Source organism: Linepithema humile, chromosome 7 (assembly GCF_040581485.1).
Source record: "Linepithema humile isolate Giens D197 chromosome 7, Lhum_UNIL_v1.0, whole genome shotgun sequence".
Lineage (NCBI taxonomy): Eukaryota > Metazoa > Arthropoda > Insecta > Hymenoptera > Formicidae > Linepithema > Linepithema humile.
Window position 1 is genome coordinate 21884192 of NC_090134.1, and position 23108 is coordinate 21907299.

General features: G+C 34.7%; 1 protein-coding gene across 4 annotated transcripts; it reads left to right on the forward strand.

The window, feature by feature from the left end:
• Positions 1 to 1043: 1043 nt before the first annotated feature.
• On the forward strand, positions 1044 to 23108 carry LOC105673581 (longitudinals lacking protein, isoforms H/M/V-like). 4 transcript variants are annotated; one of them, XM_067359293.1, is made up of 6 exons: positions 5222 to 5919; positions 6056 to 6384; positions 8084 to 9140; positions 9377 to 9741; positions 18319 to 18441; positions 18591 to 23108. In XM_067359293.1, the coding sequence occupies exons 3-6, from the start codon at positions 8123 to 8125 to the stop codon at positions 19653 to 19655; spliced, it is 2571 nt and encodes an 856-aa protein (XP_067215394.1). In that variant the 5' UTR covers positions 5222 to 5919; positions 6056 to 6384; positions 8084 to 8122; the 3' UTR covers positions 19656 to 23108. The 4 variants fall into 4 exon arrangements, with proteins under 4 accessions (XP_067215395.1, XP_067215397.1, XP_067215394.1 ...); XM_067359294.1 differs by lacking the exons at positions 5222 to 5919; positions 6056 to 6384 and adding an exon at positions 1044 to 1364; XM_067359296.1 differs by lacking the exon at positions 6056 to 6384 and having other exon boundaries at positions 5221 to 5919.

Genomic DNA, 23108 nt, shown 5'->3' on the forward strand with positions numbered 1-23108 from the left:
GATATAAATCTTAATATAAACCAAAAGAAGCGCACTTCTCGTTTACATAATTAATTGTATGGATTAATCTTTTTGCGAATTGTTTTGCAAAACGCAAAACAAATTGCACGTCGTGAAATATTTCTCGAATTATACATTGAAGATTATGATTGCATTGAAATTGTACTTGCAATTGCGAAAAAGCCAAAAATTTTCTCGTTTTGATTTATCAACTTACATTAATATTATTGAAATGCTTTATCTTGAATATGCCATTAATACGTCTGATTGTACAGAGACTATATAGTGTTTACGTGTACGTGCACGCACGTAAACGCACACGTGATAAACATTGAGCATGTAGAGAAGTCGGGAACATCGCGCGTCTCTTCGTACGGCTCACCTATAAAAAAAAGGAGAAAGTAGAAAGAGAAAGATAGAAGGGAAGAGTGAGAAATCTAAACGTCAACTGAACGATACAGCATTTTAAAGCTTACGAGGAACCTGTTTCCCTTATAGAGTTTCCACCTTTCCCGCCGATGTAGTACATAACGAAGGGGGAAGTCCTCTTTTTAGGAGGGAGAAAAAAATTTCTCGTCCCCTTCCCATTTTGATCGAGGTTGCTGACTTTTGTGTCGAATTAAGAATTCGGTCTCGAATCAAAAGCATGTTCAAGAAAGATTCCGTCTAGCAAATCGTGAAAACATAATAATTTTCTATGCTAGTGCTTACATATTAATATATCAAGTGTCATGTAAATCATATATGCACAAATTATTTTACCAAGTACGATCTGAGTATATGTTAAGCAATTATATAATTTTGGAAAAAAATTTCGGGATTTTAAAAGAATGAATAAATTTTTATATTAGTGCGTGATGTATAAGTGATCTTAAAATCACCGAAGCAATTTTTTAAAAGGCAGTTAAGAAATTTTTTTTACTGAACATTAAATTTGTTAAGCAATGTAATTTTTAAATTTTTGTATTAGTTTAATTAAATGAAGAATCTTGAGATTTATCATCGTTTATATTTTTTATTTACAGACGAGAAAGAATATTAGTTTCACTAATTCAAAATTTTTCTCTTCTAAATTTAATCTAGGAAGATAACCGATATTGCTTGCGATAACTTTGCTTGTCATTATTGGTCGGATCGGGCCAAACCAAATGTTGGCAGGAGAAAAGTCAGCTTTCCGAATTCCACAAAATATTCGATGTTTGTTTATGCCTCATTGGCGATAAACTACATAAACCGAAGTGGTCAGTTATGTACTGATATTCTTCTTGTGGTGCTTATTGTTGTCAGTTCTACTTGCACTGCCAAGTTCGAGACGTCGCCTTATAAAGTTCCTGAGTGAAATCTACGCAACATTTGATTGAAAGGTATGTTCTATATTTTCTATCTAGAAGTTATTAATATTATTGTCGGTTTAGTGCAAAAGTGAGTATAAAAAGAGAACGGGATTTAAAAAAATTAAAGTTGTGAAAGAAATTGTAAAAAGAAGTTATGTGATATGACACAACAGAATATAATATTAAAATTTGTATTGTCTTTATTATTTTCAAGAAACTGTGTGTTTTATAATAATTACAAGATAAAATCGTGGTAGTCATTGTATAAATTATGTTAATAGTTTCTTACACTAAACCGACGATATGACGATATGACAATATTCACGATCTTACTTTTATGATTATATATTTTTTCTCTTTTATAAATTTTATATATAATAAGTTTTGTATGTTGGAAATTTTTCACAATTTTTTAACGCATACAGATTTTGACTTATTGTCCGACGCAAATATTTTTTTTGAGATTCCATAGATTTCATGATTCAATTTTTTATATATTCTTATATTAAACGCAAGACACATTGTGAGCGCAGATGCACTAAACGCATTTTATACATACAAATGTTCGCTATGTTATCGACATATATGTGTTATCGTAAACACTATCGTTTTCGGACAGGCTCGATAAGCAAACAATCGACGCATTTCTCATTCCTAGTTGCGATAGTGCTTCCACCATCTTATCACTCAACGATGCGTCTCGAAATGCGTCGCTGATTGTTAGTTCGCCAAAGTAAAAGTTTTTTCTAGCTTGTTCAGGTAGAAAGAATGTTCTATAAGTTTTTCGCAAGGCATCTTTAAGGACAAACGAATAAAATACAAGTACCGTATGTAAAGATACTTTACCTTACCATAAATAAGACATTGCTTTTTAACTCTAAAAGAGAAAAGTAACGGGGCATTAAATACTTACAATGAGGCAATGGAAAACTGTCGAAATATTTTATTTTTTTTCTAAAAAAAGATTGCAGGAAAGTGTATAATGAGTACCCGAAACTTTCTGACTAATATATATTGAGAAAGCAAATTAGAATTATATCTTTTTTTTAAGAAAGAAATCTTATTCCTTACGATTAAACGCATTAAAAATATATACGAAAAGTTTCTTACAATTCGCGATAATTGTAATTTTTACGGCAAATTTTCTGATAAATTTCGAATCAGTCTGGCGATATCCAAGCTTTGAATGTTATTTGAATTCTTATATTATAAACCAGCGCTCGGAAATAGTTGCACATTTCGAGCCGATTCAGGAGACGACGTCTCCTGTTCCCCCACTACCGCCAGCGGCCGGGCGGTAATGGGGGAACAGGAGACGTCGTCTCCTGAATCGGCTCGAAATGTGCAACTAATTCCGAGCGTTGTTATAAACGTTTAAAATAGAAGCGGTTTTGCAAAAACAAAACTTTTCAAGACCGAAGCAAAACAAGATTTTAGTAGAACTTCGATGTAAAATTTATTATAGCATAAAATTTGAAATCTCGAAAATATATAAATAAATCATGATTTTTTTTTTTAACATTTGCCGAGGAGAAAAGTCGACTATGTATATTAGAAAGAATATTATTGAGATTAAGATCGCGAATCGCGTTATAGAAGGTAGCTTTTGAAAAATGTATAATCTATTCATAGAAGAAAAATGTAACTATAAATATCATATCGCGATCGTGGGATGTGTCACGGTTTGAGACGTGAAAAATGCACCCTGCGGTGATCATACCCGCCTTGCTTATGTACTGGCTGGGATAGCCCGTATACATCTGCTCTCCGCTCTATACTTTTCAGAATATAGGCACATCTTTTTTCGATGGTGTAACAGAACAAAGATTCACCTTACCAACAGCATTCCCCTTCTCGTTTCCCTTCCCGGCGCACAAAATCGTCATCAGAGTCGACGCACATTAGAGAAACGCACGTGTGCACACACATACATACGCCCTCATGCTTGCACTCTTGTGGTTGTAGAAGCGATTTTTCTTCGACGAACGTTCACTTTATCGCGGGCTCTTTCCTTTGCGTTTAAACACGCTCACGAGATAAGGGAAACTAAGCTGCATATTTTCGGCTATTCTCGAGTGTGCGCAGTTGCACGCATGTGACGGTAAATAGAATTGAAGATGCGGCGTATAAAAAGAATTTAGGAGAAAAAACACATTACTATTATCGGTAAAATATCTCAGATTTTTATTTATGACAGCTATAAAAAAAACATCAGCTGAATATTTCATGGCTGATAACAATCGCAAAATATTTTATGCGTTCGACCCATTATTATTTGCCGTGTAGTATTTAAATGCATTATAAACAGTAAAGTTTTTTTTAAGTTTTATCATTCTTTTTACATAATAATTTAATTTTTATTACAATCAGCGCTGCAATTAGCACGTGTGACATTTGAGAAAATATTTGATAATATTCAGAATTGTATTGCTGTTTAATTTAATGCATTTGATGACATGTTCTGTGTATGCGTGTGTGTGCATTTTGCTTATTTTTAGTATTTCAGAATTAACGGTGCCAGTAATTATGACCAGCTTGGCTCGTCTGTCTCTCTCATTTCCGCAGTGTTTCCTTCTTGCTGTGCGATTTTCTCACGATACTCGAGTGTTAAAAGCGTCATCCCCCGCATGGTAAGGTTACCTAATTCGGTATAGGGTTTTGCTCGTGTGCGCAGGGTGGGATGCGAGCGTTTTAGTGAGGTCTATGAACCAAAATTACACACTCGCACGCAATCATGCACGCAGAAGGCAATGGCCTGCGATGCACGTAGAAAATTGGGCGTGGTAGCAATTTTCGTGAACGTACACTCGCTCAAGCGCACTTCTCCCTTCTCTCATCGACTACGACCTTACCCTGTTTCTTTGTACGCACACGAATGTATATCGCGCCTGTGTACGTACGGCAGAATCATGTGGGACTGCGTAGGAAAGTGGGATACTGATTCTACGCATTGCTGCCGTGTGTAAATACACACGTGTCTGTGTTTCGTGCGTGATGATCCCAGGATATTGACCTAGGAGCGGATTGGCTGTAGCACGAGCATAGCAGGCGAAATAGCGTATGTGTTCATCCATGAGCGCGTATGCATGCGTGCATTGCATCTGACTCGTCACTACACACGATACGATACAATGGCGTAAGTTTAATACTTCCCGTGTGTACAAAGCGTTTGTTATCTAAGCGCCTACGTGACATTGCTTATAATATTGTCATAACCGAACCATAGAGATTTTTGGGGACAAGAGTTTAAGATTATTTCATGGTAATTTTAATTTTGAAATTGATTCCTTATTTGCGAAAAAAATTTTATAAAAAAAAAAAAAAAAAAAAAAAAAAAAAAAAAAAATCAAAATAATAAAAATTACATCACGGTGCGTGCAGTTGGCAAAAATTTAATCTTGTCTTGGCTACGTCCGAAATCCACTGCCACTTAATCTATAGTTTACGTTACGTATATTGTAGATTTTCAGTACTGGCAGAATTTCGGAACGCAGCCTTTGTTACATTAAAATGTTGATGGCAGCAAACCATTGCGTAAATAATAACAATATTATTTCTGTGAGTGGTATGATTATTTAATTGGAAAGTTGAAAATATTAATCCTGAAAAAAAGTATTAATAATTAATAAGCTTTAATAATAAGTTAAAATCAATAGGAGCGTAAAGAGCCATAATGCTGGTTAGTCGTGCGAAGGTTAAGATATATTCATTAAATTGTTTACATCAAACGTTTCGACCTGCCATTAGGCCTTCTTCAGTGTACAATAGTAAAAATACAAATAAAACAGAAAATTCACTGATTTGTATTTTTACTATTGTACACTGAAGAAGGCCTGATGACAGATCGAAACGTTTGATGTAAACAATTTAATGAATATATCTTAACCTTCGCACGACTAACCAGCATTATGGCTCTTTACGCTCCTATTGATTTTAATTGATTTTAATAATCTGCTGAGCCTTATATATTATTTAATTTTAATAATAAGCTTTTCATTAAGAAGATTTAAAACATATATTAATATCTTTTTTTGCTACATCTATACGAAAACATTAGAATATAGAATCATTCAATGACAATCATCTTTCTAAGACTTAAAGTTATTCTAAATACGTCTATGCTTTTTTACAATCAATTTTCTGAGTGTTTGAATTTTAGATTTGATTGCTAGGATAATTTTAAAGATTAATCAGAATTCGTATTGGGTTTTTATTTTTTAGGAGCTGATACTTTTTGAATAATTTTGTGTTAATACTTTCGTCTCAATCGAATATTACGCTTCTGACACGCTTTTTATTCTTTTGCATTGAAATATGCGAGAAATCACAGACACGTTCCATTTTTGTATTTTAAATCTTATTCGCCGATAATCAGCGAATAAGATTTTAACACGCCATTAGAATATCTATTTCACAGCGTCACCCTTGCACTGTGGTGCTCTCCCTGCCATTGGTCGCAGAGCAGCTTGGTTTTAGAGGAACGCAGTAGAATCTAAAATCATGAGCGCTTGACGGATTCGGAATCCGAACTTCGGATCAGTCCGGGGCCGACCGCCGTTCTGTTGAGTTTGTAGTCCTTCAGCAGGTAGGAAATACACAAGATTTTTCGTTCTACTACGCATGCTCTCCTCGTGGAACTCGTCGTGCCAAAGTCATTGTTCTGTTGGCACTACCGTAGCAGCGGTGCGATTGATAATCAAGGGTGGCATTTATACGTATAGGTGAAAAAAGTGCGCGCACGTTGTGCGCTATCGTTATTCACGTACAAGTTGCCACATGACAGTCACATGAACATATATATAGAAAGAGAGAAAACAGAAAAGAGAAACGTATTTCGCATATATACACTTCGTAGAGCTTGGCGAGAAAACGAGAATAATAAATACTGGAAAGACAATAATAATAACAATCACGATCACGATATGAGCTGTCATTTGCGAATGAGTGACTGCATGAAGAAGCTTGAAATTGCCTGACGTTTGTGGTATTTTTTTACGAACGTGTTATTAAATCCACACATCGCTAGACTGTCATCACAAAAACAATTCAAGTAAGTCGAATGTTTCTTCTTTCGTCTTAATAATATACCACATTCTACAATAATTTATCATGATATATGACACATGGTGTCAATGACCTCGTTGAAGGTCAAACGTGCTTCCATGCACATATGCTTTTATTGCATTTCTTCTTTATAGTTAATTTTATTTATTTTTATGGTTAGACTGAGAGATTCTCGTTTTTCACGACATTGATCGAATAAATGTGGAAGTCGGGCAGAATCGTGTGACTCACTCTTCGCAAGAAATGCAAATGTTCTACTGTTTTCCCTTGCGCGATCCTACGCCATAGTTATTGATCGTTTCATTTTCTTTCATTATCTCAATCTTTCATTGAGAGGAGAGTAGAAAAATATAATTATTCACGGGTAATGTAAAAATGTTTACAATTGCAAGAAACTACGGTAATTTGACACACATTTAGCTTATTTAAAATGATATATTTGTATTCGTTTAACATAAAAAATATAATTATGAGAAAAAATTGTATAATTATTTAAATTGAATAATTTTAATGGAAGGCCTTCTTGCTGTAATGTTATGTAAATATTTTTCAATAAATCGATTCTCTTATCGTGTTTTGATTATTATACTTATTGTACTTGTTGCTTTCTTCTATTTTGTGTTTGTATACGTGAGTGTAATATACTTACTATCATCGTTCACTTCAGAAATTTAGGATTTAGAGCTACATAATTTTCCCGACAATTTTAAAGCGTTCTGCGCAGCACATGTACGCGCTTGTCGCTTGTGTAACGCTCAAAAACCGGAAGTCTGGTAGCAAATATCACATCATTGCGAGACTTAAAATATAATTTTAAAGCGTTCACGGGTAATATGTAAAAATATTTACAATTGCAGCTAAGGACAATAAATTGACATTTAGCTTATTTAAAATGTGATATTATTTAGATTTTTAATAAAGGCAAATTGAGAACGCGGTATGCGAAAAAAAAACAACGTGTTTGTTGAAGACATCTATTCATGTGTCATTGTTTACACATGAGATGCATTATTTAAAATTCGATTGTTTTACATGTTGCATTTAGGAGAGTGAAAAAAATAAAAGAATATTTAAGGAATCAAACTCTAAAAATATTTACATAATATTAATCTCTAGGTTTTTTATCAATATGGAAAATTAGACACGTTTTAGGAAAGTCAACAAGCAAAAAAGACTTCCTTATATAAATGTATAAATAATATAAATATTAATATGAGGATATATAAAAAAAAAAAATTGTATCGTTATAACTACTAAAAAATATTTATTTCTTAATTCTGAATTAATTCGCGTTTTCATATCAATGATAATTGTTTTTGTTCGAAAAACTGCCGATAATTATCGATATTAAAATAGCATTCTTGCTAAATTACCTTTTAATGGTTAAGATAAGCTATATACTACTTTTAGACGTGCATTCGATACAAATGGCAAGCTAATGCATCCGTAATCATGTAAATAACCTTTGGTCCTTTCTTTATCGCTAACCAAACTTGCGATTATCAAACTTCCGAGAAAAAAATTATCTTTTAGATATTTTCGAATTTTTTTTTACCCGAAATGAGTCACGCTAGGCATTTTCTTCATTTTGAGAGCTGCCAGTAGTGAAATAGAATCCTCACAGTGAACATTACTATTAGTATCGTGCTGTTTTTGTTCTACAATAGTGCTTTTCTATATTGCAGACCACTCATCCGATCATCACTTCAACCATCACTTCGATCATGACCACTTCGTCTCAACAATACTGCCTCCGTTGGAATAATCATCGCACAAACCTGCTAACTGTTTTTGGGCAGTTATATAAAAACAGCGCCTTCACCGATGTCACTATTGCAATTGATTGCGGTCAAACTATCAAGTGTCACAAAATTGTCCTGGCTGCGTGCTCGTCCTATTTTCAGACTCTATTCATGGATCTACCGGATCGCAATGGCATACATCCGATCGTCGTGCTCAAGGACGTGCAGTTCTCGGAAATCAAAGCGATATTGGAGTATATGTATCACGGTGAGGTGAACGTGGCGCAAGACGAACTGACAGGTCTGCTAAAGATCGCAGAGATGCTGAAAGTCAAGGGGTTGGTGGAGGAGAATGCCGGTAGTAGAGGAGAGGACCATTCGGCACATGATTATCGCCGTGAAGACACCCCAATGGAGACATTGAGGGAGAGATCGCCGCCGCCAACGATCAGCACGAGCGGCGGCAACGTGCATAGCAGCAGCCACGTCCCGTCACCGCCGCACTCTTCAACCGGCAGTTACGGTATGTACAATTCTACGGTCGAAAATCACCTCACCTCGTCGATGTGGTCATCGATGCCGCAGACGCTGCCGCAGTCGCTGGCGCTGTCGTTGTCGGGTCATCAACCGTCAACGCACTCTACCTCTTCGATCCTCGGCGGCTCTTACGACAGCTACGAGACGTCGCCGCATAAGCGCAAGAAAAAAATGATGCAACCGGGTTTGCTGGTTCACGACAAGGAGTCGATTCAGGGGTCAATACTGAGAAAAGTACTCAACGTAAGTCATGCTGACAGCTCGCAGAGCATGCCACTGCTGCAATCCGACAGTCACGAATCGATCTACTACCATAGCGGTTGCAGTAATAGTGAACGCCCTACGAACGGCAATCGCCGCACTAGCATCGACCCCATTGCCCAGGGAGAGATTATCCACAGCCCCGGCTCAGATGAAGATGAGAAACAACTGTCGCCACAGTCTGTCGGGAAGACCAATTCGGGTAATGTTTGCATTTCTTTTGAAATTGTACGAAGAGACATATGTAAAAAAGTGAATTTTCAAATGATAACATTAGATTATTGTGCGCTCTTATAATTTATGATAACGGGATTCTATTATAAACACTTTCTTGATATCTGGAAGGCGATATAAAAGTTTTGAGCAACAATTCGAATTTCCAATTCGTTTATTTTGAACTATTAATGGTATTTAATTTTTCCGATTTATTTACTTCAGGTATCGCAAATCAGTCATTAAACCAATCGAAGCCCGAATGGAAGCGATACAAGCAATACACGCGGGATGACATCATGTCGGCGATCAGCGCAGTGCAGAACGGCATGAGCGCTGTGCAAGCGGCACGTAAATACAACGTTCCATCCCGTACGTTGTACGACAAGGTGAAGAAGCTTGGCATTCAGACATCGCGGCCGCCCAAGCGCATGCTGGGAAGCAACGGTGCCAACGCGACCTGGTATGGAGTTGCCGGTAATGCAAACGGTGGCGTTTACAACAGTGCCCAGCCTAAGGATGCAAACGTGAACGTCAATGTCGCGGAAAGCAGTGTCAGCAAGGGCGCTGCCACGACCGGCTCACTTGAGGTAACTTACTCTAACATCGCGGCGGACATACCGCAGGATCGTGATTCAATGTCGGATACGACATGCTCCGCTCAGAGTCCGCTCATACGTCTCCCTAAACAAGAACTACAAAGCGTGGACGACGAAGTGGAGGATTTGTCGGTAAGCCGTAAATCTGATCTTCCGATGATAGTACAATCTCTTGCTGCCGCATCGGAAGAAGCCAAGAACGAAAAAGTAGATTCCGAACCGGACAAAGATTACCAGTACGATTAGTTCCTTTTTCCTGTAACCTGCGTCTTTAATACTCTATGTGAAATTGAAAGGAGATCACAAATTTGATCAAAAAGAAATGAAAAACGACTTTATGATGATGAAATGGTGATGCAAAATATGGTGATGGACTTTCATGAAATTTGGAAAGGTAGTCCGGGGTAAAAAAAGAAAAATGACCATTTATATATATTTGGCGATTTGGCTCAGGTGCTATGGTTCCCGAGTTCTGGAACAGGGTTCCATGGCAATACATTTATATATATATATATATATATATATATATGTGTGTATGTGTGCGTATGATGAATATTATTATGCATATATACATATGCATGTATATGTATAATATCCATAATAATGATATTATGAATTATATATACATAATATGTATATATATGTATATATATAATACATATTAATATATTTTATATATATGTGCAAATATATATCGCTAATGGTCACTTTTCTTCTTTCGCCGTAGACTGTTTTCTCTGCAAATTTTATTAAAATAAAGTCGTTTGGGGTTTTTTTTAATTTTTTTTTTTTTTTTTTTTTTATTATTATTATTATTATTATTGTCGTCAAAGTAAGCTTTTTACGTTGAACATTACGCGACTATAATAACAAGCAAGTCGTACTTTTCCTTTGAGAACTGACTGTAAGAAGATATTTTTTTTAGATAAGAGAGACTTAGAGACTGTCAAACATTTCATTTTTATCTTATCGCATAGATGCGGAGGCAAATTTGCCGATGCATGTCAGTAACGACGCATTTATCTTCTCGAAAGCGAAATGTACATCCGTCACTACCTCCCGATTATCTACCTATCTACCTAGCTACCTTACGCAAGACTGAATATACATTGTACATGTGACAGACTGCCTTCTTAGCATTAACAAAAGATCAGCATTAACGTAAGCAAAGCGAATTAACAAATTTATTAAATGCTAATGCTGATATACATAAGAAATAATGATAAGTGAATTTATCTCACGGGACAAAAACATCTATAACAAATATATATTGTATAATCACGCATCGTTTAGATTTATTTAGGTTTTAATTTTTTAATTTTTTTTTCTCTTTAAACTCCAAACGTATGAGTATTTGCGCGTTTAGAATTCAACTTGATTTTCGTTTTTATTGTAACGGTTTTTATCAGAACGTTTTTATCATAACGGAGTTATGTTGTTTAAACTTGGAGTTTCGAAATGTTTATACAACCATTGTGTGTGTTTTTTTTTTTTTTTTTTATTGTTGTACATATAATATAAATTTCAAAATTTCATAATTTTTGTCTAACGTTTAGTCTTACGTACAATTTTTGTTATTAACAAGATATATATATTTTATTAATCAATAACTTATTCGTTAAGCTTTGAACACATTTCTAACACAATGCCTTATACTAATACGATTACTTATACGATGCTATGATTGTGATTTTTATTTCGTTTTTAGTCGATCAACTAAGTGTTACAATATATGAATTACGATATAGGAATTACGATTAGAAAGATTTCGAAGGATATTAGGAATTACGATATAGGAAAAAAACGGAAGTTACACGAACAGCATACATTGTTCGGCATACATTTTAAGCATACATTTTTAAGCAGATATTTACAGGCAAATAAGCAATTAAAAAGACAGTAAAGTACAAAAATTTTTTTTTACTTTACTGTGCATTGGTCTACTTGAATGCTTCAAAAGCTACTTTCCGGATAATGATAATTGCCGATGTTGTTAAGTATGGACTAATATTTTTTCTGTTTCAAAGTACATTCCAGCCATACTACTTTCCCGCATAAAAGAAGAATATTTATTATTTTGAAAGTGTTTCATACGCATTTGATTTAATGCATATTCATAGTACAATGTTATTATAAGATGCTCCGTCACTGTATCACGGTTGTCTTCAAATTACTCAATATCACACTGAGAAGGATACGGAATAATACAATAATGACGAGACACCTACAAAGCATGAATTGTAGTTTGTGAGTTTCTTTTCTCATACTAGTTTTTAAACGAAATATTATTTAATAATTAAATTACTTGATAATTAAATATGAATACTTTTATACTATTTGTGAATATTATTTGTTAATAATTGTGAGTACTATCACTATATAATTGTTGTACTTTATCTCTATTTACTGACCATAGTTCCGGGCGTTTTTGGCAATACATAGTCGAAATGTAATTTGATAATATCGATCTACCTCATTATGCGATGAATGCATGTTCATCAATGTAAGACTGAATAGAACGAATCCAAATTCAAACGATGAATCGAAAAGCGGGATGTGTTAATAAATACGAAATATAATATAAGACATATAAATATATATCTATATATATATATAAACACATATAAAGAAAAATATATACTATAAAAATATATATATATATTATCTAAGTTATGAAAATTATATTGTATTATGACAAAAGTATATATTATATAGATTTAATCATACATATACAGCAATTTTACAATGCAGATAAATATATATATATATAGATTTAATAGTGCGAGGATTTAATAGTGCGAGGAACTAATGAGGTATTTATAGTGATATGCATTATCGTGCATATTTATAAATTTCACTTTTGATTATATTATTTGTCCACTGAAAACAATAGCTCGGCAAAATATAGTGATAAGTTTGTGTCACTATTTGATACACTGACTGTTTTATTCACACTGACGAGTCGCATTTCTGTGTTCATTGCTAATTCATAGCGACTAAGTGCAGTCAAAAGTGCGGAAACAAAATTGTCAATCGATTATTCCATATTATGACAGATCTCACACTTTATGTCTACATGATGTAACAGATAATTCTATTTTAAACGTTAGAAATATATTTTATATAGATTTTCTTGAAGAAAAGTTATCGGTTACACCGAAATACTCAAATGTGCCAAGGCAAGGTATTGGGGAAGTTTCAAATTAATTTTTTTCTATATTTATATTACTAAAAGTATATGAAAATGGTCCAGTTAATATTTTCAGCCTTAAGGCTTCTGTTTCTTTATGGCATCCATCTTGAATAATGATGTCTATAGCGAGAATCTTTTTCCTGCAGTATACGTTAAAATAATTTTTTTTGTACCGTCATTAATGTTTGAAAATAGATGGATAAAATATCTTTAAAAATACTATATATATAAAATAACTTTTTTATTATTCTGCATTAATAAATTTACACGTGTCTTGTATTTCCAGCGAAAATAATTACAAATTTACAGGTATTTGCTAATATTATCGAATGTGTGTGAGTAGTGACATAAGAAATGATTAATTTATTTCGGCGTATACTGCAAAACAATTGGCTTTATTCAATATAACTGTTATGAAGAATTACAAGCTTAAAGCTTCAGAAGCTTTATTGGAAAATAAATATATTTAAGTTTCTCAATTGTAAGTTCTCAACTGCATGCAGTATTTTCTACTATGTATTATATTTTTATTTTTAAAACACTAGAACTTTGCATTGTTTCTGACATTTTTTTAATTTCATGACTTTATTTCGAAGTTTTTAAATTTTGGATTCAAAAGGATAAAAGACTGTACATGGGAAATTGCATCAGAAAATAATTTTCTATTTGGATTTGAATGTACTGACAATAAATGCACTTAGGAAATCAATAAACTGATAAGATATTCAGTTGCTAAATCTTGTAAACTTATCACCAATGCCTTGCCTTGCCTCAAGAAAGCAGACCAAAGCTGTCTCAATTGTAACGTCTACCTCAATACAAGTCATTCCATAACAAATAAGTTCATTACTCAATACAGCTCAGAGATAGTTACGGAGTATGAAATAGTAAATGATAATGTAGTACCTATCTGTTATGTGATCGAATGTACTTTTTTTTGCCGTAAAGCCAATAAAATCAAAGATCTTAGAAGTTCAACTGCTGTTACTGATGTATTTCGTAAGGCAACTTAACTTCAGAAGGTGTATTGGTATCATTTAAACGAATGTATTACTTATCATTACACATTATCAGTACAGGATGCTTTTTTTTCAATTTTAGAGTGAGTACAACAGTATAACTGTAAAGAGTGCAACAATAATAAAAAAAAAAAATCTGTAATAGTATGTAAGCTACGTTGTTAAGACGAACCTAATGAACCTAACATTCTCTACTCATAGATGTAATATACAGACTTAATATTCTTTTTTAGAGTAGTAATTATACACTAATTAGATATCAATCAATGAAAGAATTGATTTGAAATTTGCACAATGTGCATTTTTTTTTAATAGCCCCGAAAGAATAGAAAGTGGTATATGGTCCGAATAAAAAGTGGTATATGGTCAGATGTTAATATTTTATATGATCATATAAAATTACATATATTATGAGATCTTTTCATAACTAATTATATATATATATTTATATCTGACCTTATATCTGTAATTATATCACTTTTTCTCGGGAGCTATTCATATATGTGGAAATATGAAAATATTATGCGAGATTCACGTCGCGAATGAAGAAAAAACACGATGAAAGAAAAAGTTATGCTTCGTAAGAGTAATAGAGTTTTTGATATGAAATATTAGCTAAATAAAAAAACTATTGTTTATATAAGTACACCATTCAAAAAAATATTTCGCTGATGTAGTTAGATTTCTAGATATCGCAACAAGAATGTATCGCTATTTTTCGTATCTGTGAAAACATTGTTTGTCACATATAGAATTTATAGCAGTAATGTTCTAGCAATAGCTTCTGAAAAATTTAGATATCATTGCTAAATGTTATTCATTGCATGATCTAACACGTGATTGATCTTATATAGATAGGCGCTTTAGAGAAACTTTCTTTTTAAAGTTCACAAACAATACAGATATATATTCTGTTTCTGTCATCTAAACTGATTAAGTAATTACATATGCAATATCACAACAGTTGCTAATCATTTATCTGTTTTAGTTAATTTTTTACACCTAGAAAATTTTAGCTATTATTGCAAAATTATTTTTTTGAGTGAAGAAAAATGTACAAAGTATTCGATTTTATCTAACTTTCTTGAAAAGAAGATGTTGATTATATACATATATCTCTCTCCAATTTTTTTTATCTCATGTTTAATTCTTTCAATTCAGTACTTTTCGAAATATCCGAAAATATTTCGAAATATTTTCGGATTTTGAAATATTTTCGAAATTTATAGATATTCGGACACTTTCTACTTATATACATATATAAAACGGTATACATTTAACAAGAGTATACGTATATATATTTCACGAATGTGATGTGTATGTGCAGGCGTATGAATAAATGCACATTTAAAAAATCGAATATATATATATATATAAAATTACACAGGTTGTCACTAAAATGCTCAAACAAACTTTAAGAATCAGTTTTTCGCATCAAAATAAAGAAAACAATATAAATAAATGTCGTTGAACGCTTTTGTTTAGAACAACGCAATATTTGCAATTGATCCATTGTTTGAAACAACCGCTAGTCACTCGATGTTTTAATATGCTTTAGATTTAAATAAATTGCTTAGCACAATTATAATCAATAGCATATAAAAGTGTTCTGTTAGTTGATCAATGCTTTGTCGCATTGCTTCCCGAAAATGAGATTGAATATTTGTGAACGTATGTTTACAAGAAATTCTTTCTTTACTTTAATATGAAGAATTGTCAAAATTTTTCTTAAGACTTTAGTATGACACCCTATTATATATATATATATAATTTTTATCAAAATATTGTCAAATGTCGGAAGAATCAGCTTTATATAGTCAGTATGTCTGTTATAATCAATGGCATATAAAAGTGCTCCTTAGTACGTTGACCACTGCCTTGTCGCACTGCGCCTCGAAAATTGTTGATTATTTCTGAACGTATGTACACAAGAAATTTGTTCTTCACTTTAATATGAAGAATTGTCAAAATTTTTCTTAAGATTAATGTGACACCCTATTATATATATATGTATATATATATGTATATATATATATATATGTATATATATATATATATATATGTGTATATATATAGGGTGTCATACACACATATATGTATATATATAAAATTTTTATCAAAATATGGTCAAATGTCAAAAGAATCAGTTTTATATAGCCAGTATGTCTGTTTTAATACGTGTGTGTATGTCTATTAAATGCACTTTTAAGTACTAATGCATTTTTACGTGCACTCATATATGTGCATTTATAAGCCTTTCGGTACGTGCCTTTATTCGTTCGGTATCTTATGCGAGTTAAACATGTGTTATTTGAATAATATAAAAATCACTGCGTTGGTTTGTTTTACTGTTATGTTGTCCGTTATTATATTGAATAATAATCTGTAAACCTATAATATGTAAACCTTCTCGATTACCCAGCGCGACTCTTCTCGATTTTCCACGATTGTAAATAGACACGTAAGTGAATAATGTTGCCTTAACCGACTGGTGATGTATTATTTGTAAGACTGATTTTTTACTACGTTGAGTGCACGAACAACATAATGCAATGCACGTTTGTACATGCGGCTGCAACGCATAATGCGCATAGAAGTATATATATTTACATTTGCAATTACATTTACAAAGTTATTGTAAAAAAATTTTACAATAAATCTACATGCATATATAGTGTCGTTATGCATCCTCCGGCTTAACCAACTCTGCTGATTAAGTTTACTTTGATTAGGATACATGCGTACTATGTTAGATGATTCGCGACAGAATACCGATCATTTCGTACATACGTAAGTGTATATGCGCGTGTATGCATATACATTAATTAAAAGTGGATTAAGGGTTATATGTTATTTTGAGCTTTTAATTAGCAGCAACATAATTCGGTGACTTGTACACAGAATACTAAATCCTATGATTTCAATGAGTTACAATTGAAAGTGCAATAAAGAAGAAAGTAAAACGATTTAATTTTCCACGATATTTTTTTTGCATATGCATTTGTGCAACTGAACGATATAAATTCAGAGTTGACAAAGAGAATCTATCATATAAATTAAAGTAATGAATTATTGGACATGTATATTTATATTTTTCACGCATAAATTTCTTATACAATATTATTAAAAACACAATAAAATTTAAACAGAAAGTACTGCTGCTGTGATATAAAGAGTAATGATTTAAATAACGAGAAAAAAATAAAATTGCATTAATGCAATGATTGCAGTGATGTTTGACACAAACAAAACGATTAAAAACGATTAAAATGAATAAAATCATACAGACGTGCGCACGATTGATATAATTTTACAATAGCATGAATAAAAGGGAGGGAGAAAGAGGGAGAAATACAGAAGGAGGAAAAGCTCTAATCACTGCTTCCAAGTGTAGTAGACTCGGATAAGACCACGCACGTATGCGGGATCATTGGGATTTCGATAGTGATTCCAGAGGCACATAATGAAATAGACAAGGATAGAAAAGCGAAGAGAGAAAGAAAGGGGAGAGAGAGAGAGAGAGAAGCACAGTACGTTCCGCTAATAAGCCTCATTCCTCGATACGCGCGCGGGGAGAATAATTATGAGTTTGCGCAGTTCGCATCTCCGGACGGCGGCGGCGGCGGCGGCCAGGAGTTGGGGGTGGGTTGCAGGAGGGTGACCGAGGAGAAATAAAGCCCCGGAGCCCAGCCGGCGAACGCGGCCGCGCGCGGATGGTGAAATACGTTCCGCCCGCTCGTTCACCGACACGCACTACGTCGCGAGTGTCCTCCGCGTTTCATCGGAAAGGTGAGAGAATCCGGACGAGTGTACGATCGCGCGATATCCCGACGAGCGCGGGTCAAAGTCCCGCACGCAGCGTGCGGCACGCGTGCGTGTCCCTTCGGTCAGAACGCAAGGGGTGAAAAACAGTGGTGTCAACGACTCCCCGCCGTGGCCTCGTTTCATCTCCGAAGATATATACATCGCCCGCCTACAACCCTCGCGTGACGTTCTCACCTCGGATATGCCGAGGCATGCGCCGTAAAAATCCCGGGATTGATGTATCGCAGGGCGCAGGTACGCAGGCATGCAGCTTATGCGTACATTTGCATGCGTTCGCATGCGGTTTACGCGCGCGAGCGAGATTCGGCGAATCCGAAAATTAAAAATTTAAATAATTGGGAATTCTGCCGAAACATATTTGATCATGCAGCTGTATTACTTCCCAACCCCTTTTACGTTTCACAGAAGAAAACCAAAGCGAGTTATAAATAAATAAAAATTTTAATAAACAACAAGTGCTAAAAATAAATTCCAAAAGTAAATGAGAGGCAAAATTAAAGTATTTTTAGATGGTCGCTTGTTATCTTTCAGATCTGCATTTACTACCTGCTATGCATAGCAGCAGTGGACTTAACGTTTACCTCCGATGCGGAGATTACCACGACAGAAAATCGAGATTGCCCACCAGAATGCATTTGCCTTTCCCCGAAACAGGTAGAAAATTGTAGATAATATAATTACGCACTTGATTATAGAAGAGTATGTTCTTTGTATTAATTACAAACCATTTTTTACATGGCAAACGTTATTGTTTGCGAATAAAAAAAATTTATATTAATATTCATACACGGTTTTCGTTTCAGGTACTCTGCAATACAGGCGGCCTCGAGGACATACCGACGCAACAGCTGTCGGAGTCCGTGGAAGAGTTGTCACTGACGAAAAACAACTTTCCGTTGATAAAGGGCGACGCGTTCTCCGGTCTCAAGGTCCTGCGTAAGCTCACTCTGGACGGCAACAACATTACATCGATACGCCCGTTCGCGTTTCGCGGCCTACACCGACTGCGCGAATTGTCGATCCAGCACACGCCGCTGCCATGCATCGAGCAGTTTTCGTTCGCCACGCTGCAGAACATCTCGGTGCTGCTGCTGGCGAACAACAAGATCCGCTACGTCGAGGGCTACTCGTTCGCCGGCACGTCCAACGTGAACGTGATCCTGCTGAGCAACAATCCGTTGCTGACCATTCGCAGCCACGCGTTCGCCGGCCTCACGTATGTCAACAGCCTCATCTTTCCATCCGGGATCCGCACGATTGAGCAGGGCGCGTTCGACGGCCTCCAGCACGTCGGCCAGCTCAAGCTCAGCTACATGGATCTGTCCGGGCTGCAGGCCTACACCTTCCGCGGTCTGTCGAATGTACGCTCGCTCTACATCCAGGAGAGCGATCTCGGCATCGTGCAGAGGAATGCGTTCGCCGGCCTCACACACGTCGATCGTCTCAACGTACTCAACAACAAGGTGGACCTGATCGAGCGTCTATACCTGCGCCACGAAAACTACATTGAGATGTTGCGCTTCCACGGCAATCATGTGCTGGAGGCGCCGCGTCACGCCCGCGACGTTGTCCTCGAGGTGGACACGATCAGCGCGATCGATAATCACTTCCCGTGCGACTGCCAGGCGCACAACGTCCTCGAGAGTGACTTTGCGCGCGGCGACAGCGTCGAGTTTCAACGGCGAAACTATTGCATCTCGCCGTTCGAGTACAACGGCAAGCCTATGAACGTCGTTGACTTCGATCTCGTCGCACGATGTCACGACAACGTGATTCAGGACAACCTCGGCTCGGGCGTCGTCGAGGTATCTCGTCTCTCGGCGCTGTTGCTGATCGCCTTCTTGCTCTCGACAAACTTCTTCCGATGAGCATCTTGCCAGTCGATTCTCCAATGGTCGTCCCTTATAATTACTCGTAGCGATGGTAAGAGAACAGCCAGGTTTTTATGTAAACGCTTAATTGTACGGCTTATCGAGAGATCCCTCTTGCCTTCGTTTTCGTACAGCAAAGTCCTCGTAGTTCGGTAAAGCTGTCGAAGCAAAAAGGTATCTCGCACGAATTACGTTAAGTGTATCGTTATCACAGTAGAGTATTGTACTGATCTTCTATGACTTAATACGATCTCAAAAAGACGTACTATATCGCATTAGAATTATATTAAAGAGAATAGTTTCGCAATTCGAAAAAGTCAATTTGTAGAAAGCAAAGCTGCGAACTTCAACTAGATCTATAACATTAACAGACGTGCGCGCGCGCGAAATTTCATTCTATGGTATCAAAGTGACTGATAAAATAACAAACCGAGATAACGAAATTTATAATCTTTATTTCTTAAATTATAAATAAATTTATCCTTTTTGCATTAGAGAGACAATTTAATTATAAATTATTTTTCTTTTTAGTCCGCTCGGTTTATTATTGTCTTCTCAAAAATTCTTTCCAATTATAAATGAAACTTTTTTCAATTTTTATTATTTTTTTTACAAATAGATGATTTCCTTTTTCGTTTTTCACGGCTTATCAATATGTTCTAAAGATTCTTTTACATTATAAAAGAGACTCTCTTGATTTTTTATTATTTTTCCCCCTACACAAACACATACATGTGAACTATTCTCGGAAACTATTCTAAACAAAAAGATCCATTAACTTTCATCTTTTATTTAGTTTCGATATTCTGCAGTAAAAAATAATCTTATTTGAAAGGAAATTAAATAATCGGAAAAAATTTTGTTCTGAAAAAGAAAAGATCTATTAACTTTTTTTTTTATTTAGTTTCGATATTCTGTAGTGAAAAATAATCTCGCTTGAAGAGAAAATCGGAAAAGATATTGCTGAGATATTGAGAGGAGATGTAAATCCAAGAAAAAAGGGAAACAGCAATATGTTATTGCCTCCGTTTGTTCACAATGTTGCTTTCGTCAATATTAGATTGAGCATACGATCGTTCGTAGATAACGAGAGATTTATTTACGCGAAAAATTAATTGTCATGGCTGTAGGATGAAGAAAATGCGGCTAATCACTAATGCCGAACGGATACATATCCTTTCGCACATATAAAAACGGCTCAAATACTTATCGTGATCTTATATATCGAGAATATTGTTGAGTGTTTTTTTATTTTCACGATCATAGAATGTTTAGGGACAAAAAGTATAAGCCTATTGTATATCCATCTATCATATATCCCAAGTTTTGCGACGATAATAAGTGTTACCATTATTTAGAACACTATTATATTGTTATACATCATTTAGTTAATCGATTCTTTACTTCGGCATAAATCAATACTTTTGTACAATGACGCATTTGACGCCGAATGTGGTCTTCTGTCTTGCATCAGCCATATCCTGCGCGGCCTTTTTCGTCGGAAAGATATGTTTGAGGTCTAAGGTGAATTGAAATTCGGGAAAGCATATTTAGCGTTTAATGCGTAATGATGATGCGGGTCTATGTACACGTGTATACGTTAGCACTCTTCTCACGATCAATCGAAGCTAGTCTGCCGCGAATTCATAATCGTTCGATCGCGGATATGTAATGTTATGAGGTAGTATGTTTAATATACGAGCTTTAACTGGCCGGCATACTGGACCAGCACTGTCGCATCCACTTAAGGCTTATTTGAAGCTTCGAAATCTTGAGTGGGAGCGCCGTAAATGACATGTTCCCAGGGGCAGAGAAACGGAAAGAAAGCGACGATTTCAAATTTGTTGAGCGAAAAGCTGACACGACTTCATTTGACTTCTTTTTATAGCAGCCATTAAAGTAATTGTTGAAATTTTGCGTTATATTTTTACATAAAAATACGATATTCGAAAGCTAATAAATGGAAACAGTTTTATTCCAGACTAAATTTTTACTTCCAATATTTTCCTAAGAATCCGAGCTATGCCCCTGTGCGTTCACAGCTGCTATCCGATTCCACTAGTAAAATTAAGAAATTATTCAAATAATCCGGAAATGATGAAAGTATTTAGCTATTAAGTAAACATGTTTAATTGCATTGGTGCATAAGATCATCAAAGAGCGCTCGACGCTTGAATTTATCTTTAAAATTTATCTCGACACTCGACAGAATTAGAATTCCTGCGAAAATATGGTTTAAAAGCAATTGGCAAAGATGTGAAATCTGTGATTGTAAAATCTGTTTTTTATCTGTAAAATTAAATATTTATTTTAAGTTAATTTTGAAATTATTTTTTTATTAAATAGATTAAGGAAAGTAAATGTTTATTTTTTATATAGAAAGAAATGTTTCAATTTTTATATACTTGATTGTTTGCTTGATTGTGCACTTAAATAATTGAATTTGCATATTCTTGATTGTCCTAGTTTCAGGCTCTGTTTACCTTTCTTCATTTATTATTTATAGAAATGTAACACATTAGAGGTGGAAATGGATTTTATCCACTGGACAACAGTGTATTATGCTCAACACTTTAGATGAATAACTATTGACCTTATAAATCTTCTTTTCTAAGTTATCCAGGTGCGTATAAGAATTAATCGTAATAATCGAACAATAAAGTGAAAGGTACTCATTAGGGTTGCTTCAACAGGGGAGCCTTAATATGGAATTCTGCATACCATTAATATCGCTGCCCTGTCAATCTTATTGGCATTATCTAAGAAATTGCTTATCATCCAACATTTAGAAATCGTGAAAATTTGCTTTCATTAAAACTAGAATTATTAATTAGACAAAGCAACTGACTTCTAAAGTCACGCTCTCAAGTTAAATTTGATACTGTGAACAATTGTGCGTACAATTTGTATAGAAACGTGTTCTGTGCCAATATTTTATATTTACTTGATGTCATAAGTCACGTAAATATTTGAAAATACGGAAAAGAGAAAGAAAGTATTGATTACGAGCAACTTTCAATAATATATGCCACAGAACATTTTGTTCTTCTCATAATCGAGTTTGTGAAAAATACTGCTTTATAGATAAAAATACATTGGCGTCCAAAGTGTATACGTGCATATATATATATATATATATATATATGCACATGTATGTATATGGTATATATACATATATACCATGGGCTGAATCAGAATTATATGAAGTAATGCTACATATGCTTACAACTAAAAAAAAAACCTATATAAAGCGTGTTTCGCTGCCACTCATAACGTGAGATTTGCTTGGCCTTCGGTCAGCATAATAACCGAGGACCAACCTAGCTTATATTTTTTACCAATGTTTAAAATAGCGTTTAATAGACACGATTATTGAAATCTGTAATCTTTCATTGTAGTTAAAATGTCCTGTCATATAATAAATGGAATAAAACATTAACATACATCATA

Coding starts and splice junctions, on each gene's coding strand:
- LOC105673581 (XM_067359294.1), top strand. CDS start 8,123: ATGACCACTTCGTCTCAACAATACTGCCTCCGTTGGAATAATCATCGC. Junction 9,141..9,376: donor TGTCGGGAAGACCAATTCGG/GTAATGTTTGCA, acceptor TATTTACTTCAG/GTATCGCAAATCAGTCATTA. Junction 9,742..18,318: donor CCACGACCGGCTCACTTGAG/GTAACTTACTCT, acceptor GTTATCTTTCAG/ATCTGCATTTACTACCTGCT.